The sequence below is a fragment of the Natrix helvetica genome, assembly GCF_964273705.1.
Source record: "Natrix helvetica genome assembly, chromosome: 4".
Taxonomy (NCBI): Eukaryota; Metazoa; Chordata; class Lepidosauria; order Squamata; family Natricidae; genus Natrix; species Natrix helvetica.
In genome coordinates, this window is record NC_138550.1 from 68,866,687 (window position 1) to 68,887,548 (window position 20,862).

Consider the following 20,862-nt stretch of genomic DNA (forward strand, 5'->3'; position numbering starts at 1 on the left):
TCTTCTTCAAGAGGGCCTTCAGACTAGTCCCAGGCCCCAGATTCAAGGAGGGCCTCATCAGCTTCTGAAAAAGCTGATGAGCTTCTGCAGGCTTCTTGTGCCGAAAACTACTGACCTCTGCTTCTCGAATGTGCCAAAAAAGAGCTTCAGTCCCGTCTCCCCCGTCGCTGCCTTGTTCTTCACGCTGGGTGCAAATGCACACCCCACGCCTGCTGTGGCAGAAGAACAGGGCGGTGACGGCAGCAGGACTGAAGCTCTTTTTTTGGTGCGTTCGAGAAGTGGAGGTTGGTAGTTTTCAATGTGAGAAGCCTCCCAACCGCCGCCTCTTTGCCAGCTGGAATTGAACCAGCAGCAGCGGCTGCAGGCTTATGGCACTGAAAAAAAGAGGAGGCTGCAGGCGTCTTGCGACAATGGGGCGAGATGCGAGCTGGTGGGGAGCCCAGCAGAGATAGCTTAGTCCTGGATTGCCTTGCCCTCTGCCACCAACCACAGGAGGATTAAGTACGGGCTGGGGTCTCTGAAGGAGGGGAAACAGGGTGACGTGTGGCAAAGGGAGAGCAGGCAGCATGCAGGAGGAGACCCCAGGAAGGCTGGAGCTGGCGAATTGCACGTTACCTGCGTATGTGGGACTGATTGGTATAGATTGCAGGGGTGACACTGAAATACAATTTTATCATATTTTATCTAGGTCTTAAATTATTGTATTTTATTCCAATTTCATTTCAGACTGTATTTTATTCCAATTTCATTTTAAATCCTATTTTATTCCAATTTCATTTTAAATCATATTTTATTCCAATTTCATTTTAAATTGTATTTTATCCAATTCCATTTTAAATTGCTTTTATCAAATTTTAGTAATAATTTGTTTCTGGAACTCTGCACTTTGGTATCACCCAAGGGCTAATCAATAAAGAAAGATTAAAGAAGGATGAATGTTTGGATTTCTGTGGCTTGAGATGTAATTAAATTGGGAAATTGAATATAGAATTGCATCAGTAATTCATCTTTGGGAATTTTTATGACACAAAGTTTAGAAGGTTATTATACATAATGAGATGAATTGTTTAAGGTGTTAATATTAGCATTTCTATTTGTAACATAGGTTGTCATGCTGGCTATGTATAATCTATCACTAGAAGGAACTGGTCGCCAAGGTTATTTCCGATGGAAAGAAGACATTTGTGCTTTTATTGAAAAACACTGGAGTTATCTACTAGGAAACCGGTAAATATTACTAGTAATGTATACAGTAGTATTATCATTTAAATACTCTGTTAATTTGGAAAATATACTTTCAGTCAGGAGTGGGTTTCAAAATGTTTTACTACCAGTTTGGTGTGGCTAGGTGGGAGGCATGTGACTGGGTGGGCGTGGCCAACTCACATACATCTAGTCACATGAGCCTCCCCCAAGTCACGCCCACCGAACCGGTGATGAAAATTTTTGACAGCTGGGGGTGGTGGCAGGCTGGGGCTCTTTGCTGTCTCCTGGACAGCGCTGGGGGCAAGCTGAGCAGCCTGCTCTTGAAGTGGTGACTGTGGGCGATGGCCCTGGGCTCTCACTCCATCTGCCCCGGATGCTGCATCTGCCCAGGAGACGGAGTCCGTGAGGAAAGAAACGGCCATTCAGGCCGTCCCACCCGGCATCTCTGCCAACCAGAGACTGGCTCGGGAACCCTTCGGAGACAATGGACCCAACGGAAGTAAGCGCTTCTCTCAGTAGGGCGGCCGTGCTCGCGGCTCATCAGCTCCTGGCCCGAAGCCTCATGACACCCCCCCTCCGGCCAAGAGCAGCTCACCTGTGCCGGGAGGCATCTGGTGCAGCCAGAGCCAGCTGAGCACCCTCTGCACATGGGCCGCTCCGGGAGGCATTTGCTCGGCCTGGAGGAGGCGGTGCCACATCTGAATGCCTATCACCATGGAAATCCGCCGGTGGCACCGGGTACCTCCCAGCGCAGGTAAGCGGGTGACCCCCAGGAGCGTGGCGCCGCTCATGCTGGCGATCTGGAGGGCAGGGGGAATTGGCTGCTGCCTCCTACCTCAGGAGCCAGGTGGGGGCGAGCCGGGCAGGGATGAAGGCAATGGCGAAGTCCGGTGCTAGGGGAGGGCAAGGTTAGCACGCTCCCAGGCACCCTGTGGTGCCTCCGCTGGCTCAGGGCATATAGGCGCAGGCAAAGGCAGGGAGGGGGGATGCAACACAGGGGGGAGGCTCCCCACAGCCTCAGATCGTCCGGGCTGCAGCTGAGTCCGCTGCCATGAGCCGGCAGAGGCACCACAGGGCGGGGCTGGGAGTGTGCTAACCTTGCCCTCTGTGCAACATGAGGGAGATCCTAGCTGCAGTTTACTCATGAGCACCATTGGCTGGGAGAGGCAGGGAGAAAGGCCAATGGTGCTCACAAGTAAACTCAGGCTCCTAAGTGGGATCGAGCCTCCCCACTCATACCTTCACCTGAGGGCAGCGCTGGCAGCCACTTCCTGAAATCCGTGCTCCTCGATGCGCAGAGGCAGAAGGTGGCCGTTTTGTTTGCTGCCTGCAAGCTCCAGGGGGTGAGCAGCCAAGCGAGCAAGCCAGGATCTGCTGGCTGCCTCTAATCTGCAGTTTACTCGTGAGCACATTAACTCATGAGCATTGTGCTCACAAGTAAACTGCAGATTAGAGGCAGCCAGTGCAGGCACTTCATCTGAAGGACAGGCAGCCTTTGGCAGAGGTGGTGCCAACTCTGCTTTGCGGTGCTGGGGACCCTGCTGGCATTTGGAGCTGCTACTCGCCATATCTTAGCCAAAGCCGTGTGGGAAAACTCCCTGGGAGTTCCAGGACGCCCTGTTGCTGCTCCTGCCGCTACGGCTGGGACGGGGGCACTGCCTGCCACTACCACTGCCCTCTCCTCTCTCTGCTCTTCTTTTGCTGCTGCCCTCTCCAGCATGTGAAGCTTGCCGGGCTGCCCCCCCTCCCCCGTCGCAATGTTTACATGTGTGTAGGCAGGAGGAGGCAGTGGATGCACCTGGCAAAGGTGAGGCAGGGTGCGTGTCCGAGCGGGCGGACTGGTTCACGGGCATGGCCAGCCAGTGGTCACTACTGGTTCTGCGACCCAGGCTGGCATATTCCTACCGGTTCAGCCGAACTGGTCTGAACTGGTAGGAACCTACCTCTTGTTTCAGTAATATTATTTTAATTCTTGATAGAAAGGCCACAAGCCCCAAAATTTGCAATGCATATAAAAAAGCTTTGCAAAGCATAGTCATAAAGTCATTTTTTTTTACAACAATGTTGTATCTAGTAGTAGTTGAAATGTTAACCAAATACAATTCAAGGAAATCTCTAATACACCAGCAATTTTGGTAAAATAAAATGCTCTGGTATTTTCATAGTTATAAATCGCTTGCTTACAGCTGGCTACACTTTCAATTATTGTAACTTTCTTAAAATATATGGTAGAAGAAATCTCAATATATTGGATCTCAATTCCGTGGACTTAGCATGGAATGGATCAATAGTCTGCAACAGGAAATTGTATTTATGCAAATTGTCTCAGGATTACTCTCCAATTTAATCAGTTTGTTAATATTTGACACCTGTGTCCCAATTAAATTAAACTATGTGAGTTTATACTGTACTATATTTTAAAAACCACAAGTCCACATTCCATTATTAAATACAATTTTTAAAAGCAATTTTGGGTTGGAATATGATGATCACTTTTCTGCTTATTTAGGATATTAAATGATGAACTTTTGTTTTGAAAATTTTTTATTGGTTTTTACAAATATTTTTAGGAAAAGGGGAAATAGGTATAGAAAATTTTGACAGCTACATCATGCAAAAGGTAGAAATCCCCCCAAATCTCACAACTTTTACAGAAAAGAAAAAAAAACCATCACGATTTAAATAAACATTGGCAGCTTTTGGTTTTACTTATATCATCAATATATTCAATCATCTTTTGTGTCACTTCCAACAATTACATTATAACAACAATTGCAATAATGTTTCAACCTCATTTTTGTGACCTGAGTCTTTTCAGTGTTGCATCCTCCCCCCTGTCTGCTGGCAGAGCCACGGCCCCTCCCTCCTTCATATCTTGTGTACTGTCCCCTGTTTCATCTAGGAGGGCACTGTGTTTTTTTAATGAAGGCCTCCGCCTCCACAACTGTATTAATTCTAATTCTGCTGCCCTTCCAGAAAATCAGCATTCCTTCTGGCAATAACCATCTGAACCAAATTCCTTTATTATATAATTTCTTTGCTAAAGAAGAATATTTCTTCCTCTTATCTCTTACTTTCTTCGGAATTTGTTTAAGAATGGTTATTTCTTTGTCTTTATATTTTAATTGTCCCACCCTTTGAGCTCCTAAGACCTCATCTCTTGTAGTCTTTCTAAGAAATTTAACATGTATTTCCCTTGTGTGTTCTAGCGTATGCTGAGTTGATCCTATAAATCAAATCAATATCCCACCATAGCTGTTGTTTATCTCTTTTAATGTATTCTGCTAAAATTGTGGTTATGATCTCCTTGAGATCTTCATTCTCTGTTTCTGGCAAGTTTTGAAATCTAAGAAAAAAAGACATCCTTTCAAATTCCACCTTTATCATGTGATTTTCAAATTCTATATTCTCCTTCTGAATTGTCTTAACCTCTTCTCTCAGCCCAGTCGCGCCCTCCTCCAGCACACCTATTCTCTGTTTATTTTGTGTTGCTTGTTGTTGCGTTTCTCTGAGCTGGTCATTTAAATCTGCCAGTTGTTTTTTCAGTTCATCCTGTCCATTTATAATAGTTTGAAACATTTGAGCAACAGATAAATCCTTCGAACTCTCTTCAGTTGTTTTAGGTTGTAGAAATGAAGCCAATTGTGTCTGTTGAGTAATCGGGCTGGACGTAGAGGATGTCGGGCGGTAATTTTTTAGGACCCATATTAAGTTCAGAGATAGCTGTACAAGTCTGTACAAAGAAATGGCGTCTGTGGAAAAACACAACTGGGAGAGATCGTGAAGCAAGCAAGCCCAGAAGAGAACGTTAGTCTTCCTATACAGCTCCAAGCCAAGTAATATGAATCAAATGTTCCAAATCCAAGGGAGATACATGAAAGGAGAGGCTCCTGGAGATCTCTAGGGTGTGATATAATACGAAGCCAGAAATTCTTTCAAAAGGGAAACTTCATTCATAAGTGCAAAGAAGAAGGAGGAAATTGGCCATCTTGGCTCCGCCTTCACAGGAGATCTGAAAGCAACATGTCCAAAGTTTCCATAAAATAGTTTAAAAGAATCAACTCAGCAGTCATCTTTTGCACTTTTAGCAAAAAGTCATTCTCCCATTGCTTAGAGGAAGAGAAAGTAACTTTTAACTCTCTCTCTCTCCTCTGAGAGAGAGGGATATTCCGAATGCCGCTTTTCCGAGGGGGGTGATGGAACCCCCCCTCCAGTCTTAACACTTCGAAAGATTGAGACCACAATTTAGAAAAGCTGCTGTTCATCAATTCATTAGCTAAAAAGGAGATTGAGGGAAACTTCCCACCTCACCGCATTTCAGCTGTAACATCCGATTAGTTATTACCTTCCAGGCTCCGCACGGCAAAGGCGCGCTGCTGCGCACCCCCCACGCTCCCCAGCTCCTGGGGCGAAGTTGGAGACCACCCTGCGGCCGCCGCCGATCCAGGGGGTCCCAACAAGCCGCCCTACGGCAGGGAGCCCCTCCAACGCCCCCTGTGCTAAAAGGAGCCCACCGAGAAGACGAGCAGAGGACGCCTTCGGGGACCAGAAGTCGTCCTTCGATGAACTTTTATTATTTGAAGAATTGTAATACAAGTGCCACTGATCAAAAGTGTAGAATAGCAGTAAGTTGAAGTAGAATATGTTGATGTCTAGATATGGATCAGCAACTAGAAATGTTCCAGAATTCCTTCTAGATAATTTAACAATTTTAATAAGCCTATAATAATTTAGGAGTAGTTATTAAAATAAAACAAATTATAGGTGGTACACTTAACATCTACCCTGTTTAGAGATCATTCAAGTTACAAAAGCATTGAAAAAGTAACTTTACAACTCCTTGTACTTACGATGGTCACAGTGTCCCATGGTCACATGATTGCCATTTGCACTCTTCTCAGTCAACTTCCAATAAGCACAGTGGAGCAGTAAAATTTTATTTTATGTGATGTCTTGTTTAAAAACTGTGGGTGATTTACACAAACCTACAAAAATAGGTTTGTGGCAGTAATGTAATGTTCAACATAACACCTGCATTAATGACAGAGTTGCACGTTTCAGTTGTGGTGTTAAGTGAGAACTACCTCTAGATATTCAAAAGCAAATACTGTAGAATTTTAATAGAAAATTAGAGAGTTCAGAATTTTTTTTTTTTACTATCTTTTGGATTCTTGTGCGTCTTTTAAAGCAGAAATCAGTGAGCTCCTCTAATTGATATGTTAAAAATACTATACTATAGAACCTTGATGGTGAACCTATGGTACACGTGCTACAGGTGGCACATGGAGGCCTCTCTGTGGGCATGTAAACCATCGCCCAGCTCAGCTCCACCACGCATGTGCGCGCCTCCCACCGGCCAGCTGATTTTCAGATCTCTGCCACGTATGTGGGAGACATGTGCGGGGCTCGCACATGCATGCATGGGGGGAGCATGAGGGTGTATGGCGTTCCCCCCATGCTCCATTTTTCGTGCCAGGAGGCTTCAAGGAGGGCCTCCAGAGCCCAGGGAGGCCGTTTTGAGCCAGAGGCTCAAAGAAAGCTTCCAGAGCCTGGGGAGGGCGAAAAATGAGCCTTCCAGAAGTCCAGAAATGGGCCTGTTTCCAGCCTCTGGAGGCCTCCAGGCCCAGGGAGGATGAAAACCCTCATGGTGCAGGAGGCAGAGTCGGCTGTGTGGGGGCGGGTTCACACACATGCATAGGGGGTGGGCACATTGCATTGTGGGTGTGGGCATGCGTGATAGCATGTACGCACAATTTCGGCATGCAAGGAGAAAAAGGTTAGGCATCACTGCTATAGAAGTTAACTTCACATGTCAATTTTGATCTGAAGGTACACATGAACTAGAAGACAACAGAAATAGCTCTTACAATTGGTTAATGGTAGTTATTGGGATTGGAATTTCTGATGCCAATCACTGCAATCATAAAGTGTGATCTCACATGACTCTGTTGGTTAGTGATGGCAAACCCTGCAGTCCCTATTGCTGTCATTAAGCAGGGAATGCTGACAATTTCTTGCTGGCTGCCAATAAGCAAAATCAGTGTGGAAACTGACAGGAAGTTGCAAGTCAAAAGCAGGCCACAGGCGTCGGTAAGTGACTACTGCATTGCGATGTATGATGGGGCCAGGGGTAGCTGCTACCAGGTGAGAATGTGCAGGTGGCTGTCACTAGATGGGAATTCTATGGGCACACATGCTGTGAAGTAGAAGATCCATGGGAATGATTCCCTGGGAACCTGTGCACACTATAGCCAAACTCCTCAAGAGAAACAGCTGCAAGGATGCAAACAACTCACAAAAACAACTTGCACACTTCCTTTCAAGCTTCCACATTGTGTGGTAAGACAGCAGGGAAGGTTGCAAATAGTTGTCAAGCACCCAGATTGCAGTGACATGGCTGGGGATCCTGGGCCAATTGGAACATTGAGGCCCAGTTGTAAATACCACTTGTTTAGTACCGTCATGACTTTGAATGGTCGATGAACATTAAACAAGGATATTGAATAATGCCTGTAGTTTATAGCTTTGTGTTATAAATGTTAAAGGTGTCATCTAAAAATCCTAATGCTAAATTACTTATTCCCATTAATTGTTTAGAAAGAAGACATCTACATGGTGGAGCACTGTTGCTGGTTGCCTTTCTGTAGGAAGCCCTTTGTATTTTCGCTCTGGGGCTCAGGAATTCGGAGAACCAGGATGGTGGAAACTTGTTCATAATAGGCCACCTATAATGAAGCCTGAAGGAGAGAAACTTTCTGTGTCTTCTCTAAAAGCAAAAGGTAGGGCTATACGAACTGCATATAAATCTGTGTATTTCAAGATTCAACGGAGTGGAAAGGGAATGTGTGCAAACTTTGAAAAATTAATTGAGAGTAAATTTTATGCATCACAAAATAAAAGAAACAAAATACAGGTAATCCTCAACTTATAGCAGTTAATTCGAAGTTATAATGGCACTGAAAAAAAGTGACTTATGACTGTTTTTCACACTTATAATACAATAATACAATAGTAGAGTTGGAAGGGACCTTGGAGGTCTTCTAGTCCAACCCCCTGCCTAGGCAGGAAACCCTATACCGTTTCAGACAGATGGCTATCCAACACCTTAAAGACTTCCAGTGTTGGGGCATTCACAACTTCTGGAGGCAAGCTGTTCCACTGATTAATTATTCTAACTGTCAGGAAGTTTCTCCTCAGTTCTAAGTTGCTTCTCTCCTTGATTAGTTTCCACCCATTGCTTCTTGTTCTACCCTCAGGTGCCTTAGAGAATAGTTTGACTCCCTCTTCTTTGTGGCAACCCCTGAGATATTGGAACACTGCTATCATGTCTCCCCTAGTCCTTCTTTCTCTTAAGCTAGACATACCTAGTTCCTGCAACCATTCTTCATATGTTTTAGTCTCCAGTCCCCTAATCATCTTTGTTGCTCTTCTCTGCACTCTTTCTAGAGTCTCTACCTCTTTTTTACATCGTGGTGACCAGAACTGAATGCAGTATTCCAAGTGTGGCCTTACCAAGGCATTATAAAGTGGTATTAACACTTCACGTGATCTTGATTCTATCCCTCTGTTGATGCAGCCTAGAACTGTGTTGGCATTTTTGGCAGCTGCTGCACACTGCTGGCTCATATTTAAATGGTTGTCCACTAGGACTCCAAGATCCCTTTCACAGTTACTACTACTGAGCAAGGTATCACCTATACTGTACCTGTGCATTCCATTTTTGTTGCCTAAATGTAGAACCTTACTCTTTTCACCATTGAATTTCATTTTATTAGATAGTGCCCAATGTTCAAGTTTGTCAAGATCCTTCTGTATCTTAAGCCTATCTTCTGGAGTGTTGGCTATTCCTGCCAACTTGGTGTCATCTGCAAATTTGATGAGTTCCCCATTTATTCCCTCATTCAAATCATTTATGAAGATGTTGAAGAGTACTGGGCCTAAAACAGAGCCTTGGGGTACTCCACTGCATACCCCAGCCTTGGGGTACTCCACTCCATGTAGATGCAGTTCCATTGAGGACTACACGTTGAGTGCGGTTGGTCAGCCAGTTACGAATCCATCTGGTGGTGATGCTGTCTAACCCACATTCTTCTACTTTATCTAGTAGTAGGTTGGTCTACCTTATCAAAAGCCTTACTGAAGTCCAAGTAAACTATATCGACGGCATTCCTCTGGTCCACTAATTTTGTCACATTATCAAAGAATGCAATAAGATTAGTCTGGCATGATCTGTTTTTGACAAATCCATGTTGACTTTTGGCTATTACTTTGTTTGCTTCTAGGTGTTCGCAAATTTGTTGCTTGATTATTTTTTCCAGAATCTTTCCTGGTATTGAGGTCAGCCTGATAGGTCTGTGGTTTCCTGGATCTATTTTTTCCCTTTTTTGAAGATGGGAACCACATCAGTTCTTTTCCAGTCCTCTGGTACTTCCCCGGTGTTCCAGGAACTCTGAAAGATATAATTCAGTGGTTCTGAGATCTCATCTGCTAGTTCCTTCGGAACCCTGGGGTGTAATCCATCCGGTCCTGGTGATTTGAACTCATCTAGGGTAGACAGGTGCTCACTTACCATTTTCTTCCCTATTTCAATTTGTGTTCCTAATCTGATTGTTGTGGTGCTGCTTTTGATAGGTTGGACTGTTTTATCCCTTTGTGTAAAGACAGATGCAAAACATGAGTTAAATAGTTCTGCTATCTCCCTGTTGCTTGTCACCTTCTTGCCACTCTCCTAGCAATGGACCAATTATTTCCTTAACTTTTTTCTTGTTTTTAACATGTTGGAAGAAGCTTTTTTTGTTAATTTTTACTTTTGTGGCAAGCCTTTCTTCATTGTGAGCCTTAGCTTTCCTCACTTCATCTTTACAGGCTTGGGCTATTTGCTGATATTCTGCCTTAGTTATGTCCCTCTCCTTCCACTTTTTATACTTACCTTTTTTGTCTTTCAGTTTGTCAGATAGTTCTTTATGCAGCCATGCTGGTTTCTTTGGGGAGCTGTTATTTTTCTTCTTCATTGGTATTGTGCTAGACTGGGCTTTTGTAATCTCATTTTTCAAAATTTCCCAAGCTTCTTGAGTTGTTTTCCCCTTGAGGATTCTCATCCATGGATTTTTTCCCAAGCTCTCTCTAAGTTTATTGAAATTAGCTTTCTTAAAGTCCAAGACTCTAGTTTGGCTTTGTTCTACTACTTGTGTTTGGATAATGTTGAATTCCAATATTGCATGGTCTTGCCCCCAGGGTTCCTATGGCTTCAACACCTTCTATCATTTCCTCTCTGTTAGTGAGGATTAAGTCCAATATGGCTGATCCCCTTGTTCCCTTCTCTACTTTTTGGAAAACAAAGTTGTCTGCTAGGTTTCTTATGCAGCATTCTCATGTGATCAAAGTTGGCAACTGGTTCATATTTATGATGGTTGCTGTGTTCCAAGTTCATGTGATCACCTTTTGCAACTTTATGACAAGCAAAGTCAATGGGGAAGCCAGATTCACTTTACAACTGTGCTGCTAACTCAACACTGCAGTTATTCACTTAAAACCTGTGGCAAGAAAGATTGTAAAATTGGGCATTCTCCCAAGTTGGTGGAGACAGCGGTCATGCATGGGTTAACTCAGTCAGTAACCAATAGAACTGAGTCTACCAAAGTGATGTCATCATCTCTGTGGAGCATGCTCCCGCTTTTTTAGACTCAGTTCGATTGGAACTGGCTGTACTAATCGCTTTCTCAACTAAATTTGATTATTGGCTAATTCGATTTAATTGGATTTAATTGGATTTCTCTAAAACAACAAACAAAATTACTTCGTCTAAAATAGTTTCTGGACTGGGCTTTGGCTGAGGCTCGAAAAAGGGAGCTCTCAATAGCCTCTGAGGGCTAGAGAATATTTGTCTCGTTTCTCGAGGCTTGCCTTCAATTGCCTTCGGGCTTTTGAAGCTTTTCGGAACAGCAGCACTGACTGCAATAGGCGTGGGAGGCTTTGCTCGCACATTTCCCTCAGTGAGGGAATTCCAGGCCCCTGCCTTGACGCCTGCTCCAATAACTGCCGTCGCCGCCAGGAGCTTCCGAAAATTGCAGGGAGCCCTCAGAAGCTGGGTGGAGCCACCTCATTGCTTGGAGAACGCTGCCGCCGCCGCTGCACCTTGCCAGATGTTCCAGCCACCACTGCCCTTCCGTGGCTTCGCCCATGGCCACACAGCCTTGCCGCAGGGCCTTTAGTTCCCACGCTTACATCGCAGCCTTGGCTACCTTGTGGCGCCGGCCCATAGGCTCTTTAACCTCAGTGGCCATTTTGTTTGGGCGCGAAAATTGTCCGATGGCCATTTTGAAGAACAAGAAACTGTGAGTACTGGCTATGGCCTCCTCTCCTATCCCTGGGCCTCAACTGTGTCCAGTCTCCGTGAATCCAGCCCCCACCACCAAGCCCCCTGCTCCTAGGGGCTGCAGGCGCAGGCCTGCTCCAGAGGCGACCATTGAGCCCCCTCCCAAGGATCCAAGACCTAATCAGGGGGGCGTGGAGGATCCTTCCCCTTGTGAGGAGGACAGTGCCACGCAGTCCCCGGCTAAGAAGGCCAGGTCCAAGACTAAGCACACTGAGCCTCGCATTTTTCGGGCCCAGAGGCCTGTCCATTCAAGCTCTCCTCCTGACTTATCTGATTCGGAGGATGACATCTCCCCTGCTGCCTCAATCCTGCAGCCCGAGGATGCTAGGGGCACAGAGGCTTTGGCCAACAGTGGGGATGATTCTGATTGTGGCAGGAGCATTATCCCTGATGAGGATCCCCTCTACCAGGAAGATATTTCTCCCTCCCCCCGCCGTTGCCGCTCTTACTCGCCAGGCATGGCTGATATGATCTCTGAGGCCATTGAACGTGGCCTTAAGGCTGCTGGCCTTAAACACAGATCTTCTAATCATTCTGCTTTTCCTGTAGCTTCGGCAGGAGGAGCTACAGCTGGGTTTAGTCACAGCCTGATTGGTCCAGAGACTGAGGAGTTTTTCTTAAGTAACTTCCTTTTCCTCCTGGCTCCCAGTTTACTCAGTCTTTGGTCCAAGCGTTAGCTGTGGCTCCAGTGAGATATCGTTTTATATAAATTAATCTTATACAACGAATTTGACTATTTGACTAATTAGCAAAATTCAAAACAACTTAAAAAAAGAGATCAATTGAGTTGATCAATTGATCAACTCAACAGGGGAATTGATAAGCTCCTTCAGGACATCGAGGGCTTCGGCCCCGCCCTGAGCCAGCAAGAGCTGCACTGATTCCTGGGGGTGCAAGAGTGGAAAGCTCTTTGTAGCACCAAAGATTGCGTTTCAATTGCCACAAGCCTCTTCGTGTCCAATGAATGCCAGAGCCTCGCCGAGGCTTTAAAAACTTGCTGCTGCTGTTTTAAACGCTGGAAAGACGTCTTTTTCCTTGCAAACAGCACGCGGAGCGCGGTTCATTCAGAACGCAGCAGCGGCTACAGGGAGAGAGGCAAATAAAGATTTGGAAGTGTTGGGGCGAGGCTCTTCGCGAGGCTTACACCTCAGAGCCATTTATAACAGTAACTGCCTCCATCGTCTTCTTCACTCCACGAGGCGCGGCAGCCATTTTGGAGTGACCTCGTGGGCGGCGGCCATTTTCTCAGACTGCGGCCCGCACTCAGAGCTAAAGAAGGCCTCATTCATCGCAGATATCAACAACAGTGGACACGTGAGTGAGGCATGGCCTCCACAGGTCAGGCCCCGGGAGAAGTGGTGGAGGAAGCCAGCGCAGTCTTCGGCCTAGAGCAGCGGCCTCCAAGCCTGCAGCTGAAAACAGTCCTTCCAGAGCAGCCACTAGGGATGAGACCAAGAAAAGCAAGTGGCTAGGGCAGAGAGACTGGCTCAAGCAACCAGGCCTGAATCCCCTTGTAGATCCAGATCTCCTATAGGGCCTACTTCCCACCACTCGGGTACCCCTCTTAGGGGCTTCAGTCCTTCCTCTCCATCCATCTCCCCGGCAAGGCCTCCTAGAAGGGTGACTTCCCCTTCTCCCCCTATTTCTCCCAGATCATTCAAGGGGGATGGGGAAGATTCGGGAGAGAGGAGTTCCCGGGATTATTTACCAGCAGCCCAGCTAGCCCCCAGAGCGCCCTCCTCCCGAGGGCCTTCAGAAGAAGATCTGGAAGATTTGGATTTGTTACCAGATAGTATTAGGAGACTCATTTCTGCTGCCATTTCCAGAGGCATTTCCTTGGGCCTAGCCCAACGGGAACATCAACCTCAGAGACTATCCAGGCCTCCTATGACCTCCAGACATAGATCCCCATCATCTTCTAGGGGTAGGGATCCTAGGCCCCCTTCCCCCTTCTATAGTCAGTGAAGGTTCTTTTCTGTGGGAGGTGGCTCATCCGGAGTTGGGGTTCTCAGAGGATGAGGACCTGGTTATTCCCGAATCACCTGCCTTCCCAGGTCTCTCTCCCCCTCCGGCCTTCAAGCCTTTGCTACACAAGGCCAAAAAGACTAATCAAATTGGCACAGGGGCTCCCCCAGTCTCGCAACACAGGGATCCAAATTTGGCAATGTTCATAAATCCCAACACGGACAAGGAGGAGGTTCCAGTTCCTCCACTGTTTTTGGAAGTGGTCAGGAAACAATGGTCCCAGCCTTCCTCCCTACCTAACCCTGGGAGCAATGATAGATGCTATTATAATATGGAACAGGCCTTCGCCCAGGTTTTTCAGCTTCCCACTGTGGACCCCCTGGTCGCCTTTCTCACCAACGCCTCGACAGTTGTTTTGGGCAACATGGCAGACAAATTAAAGCCGGAGGATAAGCGGGCGGAGCTCACCCTCTGCAAAAACTATAACGCTTCGGCCTTGGGCCATCAAATCTGCTGCAGCAGCGTCTTATTTTAATTGCACTACGGTCATGTGGCTACACCAGCTACAAGACCGTATCCCGCTGCAAGATGAGCGTCTTCACCAAGACCTCACCAAGATCATCTCAGCTGTCCAGTTCTCCGCTGATGCCACTCTAGACTCTATAAAAATCGCATCTACAGCTTTGGCCACCTCGGTTACCTCGAGGCGCCTTTTGTGGCTTCGCAATTGGCAAATGGACAAGAAGTCCAAATGGAAGTTGGCAGCAGCCCCTTTCTCTGGTCCCAATCTCTTCGGGGCTCCTCTTGATCCCCTTCTTGTGGAAAATAGAGATAGGAAGAAGGTCCTCCCCTCTAACTCTAAGAAGTCGGACTCCCGTCCGTTTTTGTACCGAAGGCCTTCTGCCTCTTCCTGTTACTTCAGGGCCCCTGACAGGACTACCGCCAACAACGGTTTGCCCCTTATAGATATGATAGACAGAGTCAGAGGCCCTTCTACCATGATAGGAACAGGTATTAGGGGCAGTCTAAACGGCCCTTTTGAGGGGGGGGGCGGCCGTCCCTTCCGCAGGGGGAAATGACTCCAATCCGAGTCAACCCATAGGTGGCTGCCTGGCACACTTCGCGGATCAATGGGACCAGATAACATCAGATCCATGGGTCAGGTCAACAGACAGGGAAGGCCTTCCAGTTGTAGCCCCTCCTGCTGAAGCTACAGGAAAAAGAACGTTGGTCCTTACCTGAACGATTCTTTTCTGTAGCGTAGGCAGGAGGGGCTACATCCCGCCCATTGTCTTGATCGGTAGGGGTCGGGGCGGTCGGGAATGTATTGGTGTGTGCCTTGGTTTTCCTTACATACCGCTCTCAGCTGTTCCATTCGACCTTGTGAAATGGAGCCAGGAGGAAAAGGAATTTACTTAAGAAAAATTCCTCAGTCTCTGGACCAATCAGGCTGTGACTAAACCCAGCTGTAGCCCCTCCTGCCTATGCTACAGAAAAGAATCGTTAAGGTAAGGACCAACGTTCTTTCTCGCACGTCTGCTTCTTCCTCTAGCTCCAGGCGCAGGGATGGTGATCTCTCGGCTTCTTCATCGAACGACCTACCTGGCACCTCCAACCAACAGTTGGTCTTTGGGGGAGAGGATCGCCCAACAAGAGACTCAGATCTATCGGAGGATGAAGGTCTTCCCCCCCCGATCCACCTCCCTTTGTCGATTTGTTTAAACCTGCTGTTTTTTGCTCTCTTCTTTTCAAGGCCAGAAAGATAGCAGGCATTCTTTCTCCTAAGACGACTCAGACTGCGGAAGCAGACAAGGCTGACACCACCGATCCGCTCTTCACCCAGCCTACGGTGGAGAAGGAGGTGATCCCATCACCACGGTTCTTCATAGACGTCGTCCAAAATCAATGGGCATCTCCAGGTACCGCCCCCCCTCCCCAATGCCTCGGATAAACGCCTGTACAATGTCTCTCCTGACCTCGCCAAGGCTTTGGAGGTACCTTCTATTGACTTACCTATCATTGCCCTTTCCTCTCCCAATGCGGCCTCAGCAGCTCCTGAGGAAACGCTGCGACCTGAGGACAAGAGAATAGAACAAACTCTGGTCAAAGGCCACCAGGCCTCAGCTTGGTCTGTTAGAGCGGGCACCTCCGCTTCCTTCTTTAGTCGCTCTGCTCTCCTTTGGCTGAGACAACTCCAAGCTCGCCTTCCAGCCAGGGATTCTAGGGCTCGCAGGGACATTTAACAAAATTTAGGCGGCCCTAGAATACACAGCAGATGCCTCCTTGGACGTGACCCAGTTTGCGTCCAAAGCCATTGCATCTTCCATCTCTACCTGCCAGCTTCTCTGGCTAAAACAGTGGCAGGCAGAAGCGCGGGCCAGGTGGAGGCTTGCTTCCTCTCCTTACTCTTCATCACTTCTCTTTGGTCCTCCATTAGAGCCCCTTCTGGTAGAGTCCAAGGATAAAAGGAAGGTCCTTCAACCGGCCACTAAAAAGCAGGAAGGTCGGAGCCAATCCTTTTACCGCACGCAGCCCTTTCGTGGCCAGGACGGGGGTGCTTCCACCTCCCGTCCGCAATGACAGGCCCCTCCCAGACAGACCCCCTCCTTCTCCAATAGATCAGGCAGGAACAACCAGAGATTCCAGCCCAGAAAGTCCTTTACGGACAATTCCAACTGTTCCTTTAAGAGGCAGAAGTGACTGCCTGGAGAATCTCCCAATAGGGGGACATATGGCTGCTTTCGCGGATCGTTGGGACGACATCAACAACGCGTGGGTCAGGTCCACAGTCAGATTCGGCCTTCTGGATTTGCGCTCCAGCCCTCCAAACCACTTTGTCAGGTGCCCAATTTCCAGGGACCCTCAAAAAAGGCTCCTGGTAGAGCAGGCTGTTCACCATCTGCTCCACATTCAGGCCATTCAACCTGTGCCTTCAGGCCAGGAAGGGCGGGGTTTTTACTCTCATCTCTTTAACATGCCGAAGTCGTCAGGTGGCTGGAGGGCCATCCTCGATCTAAAATTTCTAAATCAATTCATCAGGTACAGGAGATTCAAAATGCACTCTCTCCTTTCAATTCTGGAGAGTGTTCGCAGACACGATCTCCTAACATCAGTGGATCTCACGGAGGCCTACCTCCACGTGCCCATACATGTCACAGACATTTTCTCCGCTTCGTACATGCAGGCCACCACTTCCAATATTGGGCCCTTCCCTTCGGGCTGTCCTCAGCCCGAGGGTTTTCACGAAGGTTCTTTCAATCATAGCCGCCCATCTGCGGGCCAGGCCCATCCGGATATTCTGCTACCTGACGACATCCTTTCATTGTCCAGATCTCGCTCCCAGGCCCTCAGGGACCTCCAGGACACTCTTCAGATGTTTCAAGACGTGGGGTTCTCCATCAATTGGGAGAAAAGTTACTTCATCCCCACGTCTCACTTGGTGCACCTGGGAGCCCTCATAGACTCCTCTCAAGGGAAAGTCTTCCTCTCTCAGGAATGCCAGAGCAGTCTCAGGGAGTTAGCCAAGGAGGTACAAAGGAGACAACGGGTCCCTCTTCTTCAGCTGTCTCAACTGCTGGGGAAGATGGTCTCCTGCTTCTCCATCGTCCCTTGGGCACGGCTTCACAGCCGCTGCCTCCAGTGGTTTCTTCTGCCATTCCAGAAGACCAACAGCAGCTGTTCCCTAGTGAAAGTCAGCCTGACTCCAGAGGTTCTGTGCTCTCTGGATTGGTGGATCTCCCCAGTCATAGCTCAGGGATCTCCTTTTAGGGAACTTCCGCGTCTCGTGGTAACGACGGATACAAGTCTAACGGGTTGGGGAGCTCACCTGGAGAATCAAGTAGCCCAGGGTCTTTGGACCAATTCCGACTTATCCCACAGTATGAATTGGCTGGAACTAAAGGCCATCCACCTGGCCCGAGCACATCTCGGGGTCAGACAACACCACAGCAGACTGGCTGAGCCGCACAACAATCGACCCAGCAATGTGGACCCTGAATCGCCACATATTTCTACAGCTGTCGTCCAGGTACGGGACTCCAATCCTGGATCTCTTCTCAGCTGCATCCAATCACCAGCTGCCCAGGTACCTGTCTCGATACCCGACACCAGGCGCAGAAGGGACGGACACCATAAGGTGCAGGTGGCCTCGCGGTCTCCTGTACGCATTCCCTCCCTTCCCCCTGATTCAGAGGGTAATTCGGAAGGTGATAAGAGGAAGAGGCCGAGCTCATCCTAATCGCTCCCAATTGGCCACGCCGACCATGGTACGCAGACCTGATCAATCTGTCTGTGGAACCTCCTTCATCAGGGCTCCCTCCACCACCCCGACCTGCACTGGCTACGCCTAGCCGCTTGAAGACTGAGCGGGCGGTCCTGAGGGCGGATAATCTTTCTGAGACTCTAATCAATACCATTCAGGCCTCCCGCCGTCCAGTTACTAATAGGATCTACGAATTTACATGGCAGACCTTCGTAACTTGGTGCCGGGCCTGAGGAGTAGATCCTTTGAAGGCCTCAGTATCCCAACTTCTGGGCTTTCTGCAACAGGGTCTTGATAAGGGACTTTCCCCGAACACCTTGCAGCGGCAGGTATTGGCTCTCTCTTCTGTTCTATCTCATCACCATGATGAACCCCTCTCATTGCACCCTCACGTCCACAGATTCATTAAAGGGGCATCCAATCTCTGCCCCCTGTCATTCAGCGTTTTCCCTCCTGGGATCTGACCAAAGTCCTGGACTTTCTTAGTAACCCGATGTTTGAACCTCTCAGGTCGGCAACCGTACATCACCTCACACTTAAGATGGCCTTTCTGGTGGCCATAACATCGGCACGGAGGATTTCAGAACTGGCGGCCCTTTCTATCCGATCGGACTTGTGTATGTTTCACCCAGACCGAGTGGTACTTCACATCGATCCAACCTTTGTCCCGAAAGTGAACTTAGCATTCCATCGCTCGCTAGACCTCACTCTTCCAAATTTCTGACCTGCTCCATCTCACAGGCTGGAGCACAAATGGCACAAACTAGATGTCAGGCGGGCTCTAAAAATCTACATCGCCAAGACACGGTCTTCAGACACAGCGAAGCCCTCTTCGTATCATTCTACCCTACCAACAAGGGGCTGAAAGCTTCTCCATCCATGATTGGGCGATGGATCAGGTCGGCCATTGCTCAAGCTTACAGCACGCACCATCTCACTCCTCCACCTAACATTATGGCTCACTCCACGCGAAGCGCTGCTACGTCAGCGGCATGGGTGCAGCAGGCCTCCGTGGAGGAAATCTGCAAGGCAGCTACCTGGTCTACTCCGAATTCGTTTATACGACATTACAAGGTTGACAGATATGCATCAGCAGATGCAACCTTCGGAAGGCGGGTCCTCCAACAGGTTCTTCCTTCTTTCAGCTCCTAGGCCAGTCTCATGCCTTCCCGGGGACACGCCAGCTTTGGTACGTCCCATGCATGACCGCTGTCTCCACCAACTTGGGAGAATGGGGCGTTGGTTCTTACCTGATGCGTCCCTTCTCCGGGCAGGTGAAGACAGCGATCATCCCCACCCTTAGGGCCCTGGCCTACCTCGCAGGGAGGATCTGGGAGCATGTTGTGTAGTCACCGAAAGAAAAGCGATTTTTCAAAGCACAGCAGTCTACTTATCTTCTTCATCAAGAAAAGCGGGAGCATGCTCCACAGAGATGATGACATCACTTTAGTAGACTCAGTTCTATTGGTTACTGACTGAGTTAACCCATGCATGACTGCTGTCTCCACCTGCCCAGAGAAGGGATGTATTAGATAAGAACCAATGCCCCAATTTTACAATTGTCTTCCTTAGCATCAGAAAATTTGAGCTCAATTGTGGTCGTAAGTTGAGGACTACCTGTACAGAATAATATGGTTTGAAGTGACCTTGGAGATCTTCTAGTCCAAACCTCTGCTCAGTCAGGAGACCCTATATCATTCAGGTAAATTGTTGTCCAATCTCTTTTTAAAAACCTCCTGTGATGGAGTATCCACAAATTCTGGAGGTTAGCCATTCCACTGATTAATTGTTAGCAAATTTCTCCTTAATTGATAATTAATAGTTGGATATCTCTGATGAACTTCCATCTATTACTTTTTGTCCTACCCTTGGGTGCTTTGGAGGTCAACCCACTATTCTCTGACAGCCCCTCAAATATTGAAAGACTACTATCAGGTCACCCTACTCCTTCTTTTTGTTAGACTAGAACAGACATGTCAAATACAAGGCCCATGGACCAGATCCGGCCCATGATCTGGTTAGATGTGGTCCTCAGGGCTGCCCTTGAGACATCAAGACATCAGAGCCTTGGCCCTGACCCACCCCAGGGGTCCACATATAGGAGTGGCAAGCATGTGGGGCTGGCGTCCCAGTGAAAGGGAAGCACTCAGAATGTGGTCAGCCTGTGGGGCAAGATAGTCACTGGGAATGCTAGGTCCTATGACACAGGCCAGACAGGAACCATTGAAGGCTGCAAAATGCCCAAGTCTATTCTAAAAAGTCAACATTCTTTTTTGTTGTGGTGGTCAAAACTAGATGCAGTAGAACCTAGAACATACGAACTTGAGCAAGAGACCCTATATCATTTCAGGCAAGTGGCTGTCTAGTCGCTTTTTAAGTTCCAAGTGTATTCCAAGTGTTCAAATGTTGTCAAGATCCTTCTGGATCTCGAGTCTATTTCCACAGTTTGTTGTCATTTGCAAATTTGATGAGTTACCCTTCAATCCCCTTATCTGAATCATTTATAAAGATATTGAAGAGTACTGGGCCTAAGACAGAACCTAGTGGTATCCCACTATGTGGTTGGTCAGCCAGATACTTAAAATACATTTTTCATTCTTAATATCAGGTTTATGCTTGAGACAAAATAGGCTTTGGAGGTGAAGAGTTAGTTCTTACTTGTTTATGCTACCAACCTGACTTTCTTCATTTCATTTCTTCAGGTTCATCTCACAACCTATTCAGTGATTCCATTTGTCTTTCTTTCTTTATACCTTTGTTTTTCGTCTGTTTTCATAATTCTTCCTAGCATCTTCTATATGTTTTTTCTCTTATAAGTTACTAGTAATTTAAAACAGTGATGAATAACCTGTAATGCTAGAATCACATTTCCACAGAATCACTTTTCCCCCTTACTGTGAACATTTTCAGTGATGGTAAACCTTTTTGGCATCGAGTACCCAAACTGGAGCGCCGGAAACTCGAAGACCAGCTGGCCAGTGCACATGTGGTGTTGTCCAACTGGTCTTTGGTTTCCGGCACTCCAGTGTGTGCAAACACCAGCTGGTTGGCATGC

At 47.6% G+C, this 20,862-nt stretch overlaps 1 protein-coding gene across 3 annotated transcripts in view; it reads left to right on the forward strand.

The window, feature by feature from the left end:
- Window positions 1-20,862, forward strand: part of KAT14 (lysine acetyltransferase 14) — a 98,036-nt gene that overhangs the window by 34,116 nt on the left and 43,058 nt on the right. For all 3 annotated transcript variants that reach the window (XM_081950464.1, XM_081950463.1, XM_081950465.1), the window contains 2 exons: window positions 1,106-1,227; window positions 7,804-7,985. In XM_081950464.1, the coding sequence (XP_081806590.1) occupies window positions 1,106-1,227; window positions 7,804-7,985 (304 nt within the window). The remainder of the gene's footprint in view (window positions 1-1,105; window positions 1,228-7,803; window positions 7,986-20,862) is intronic.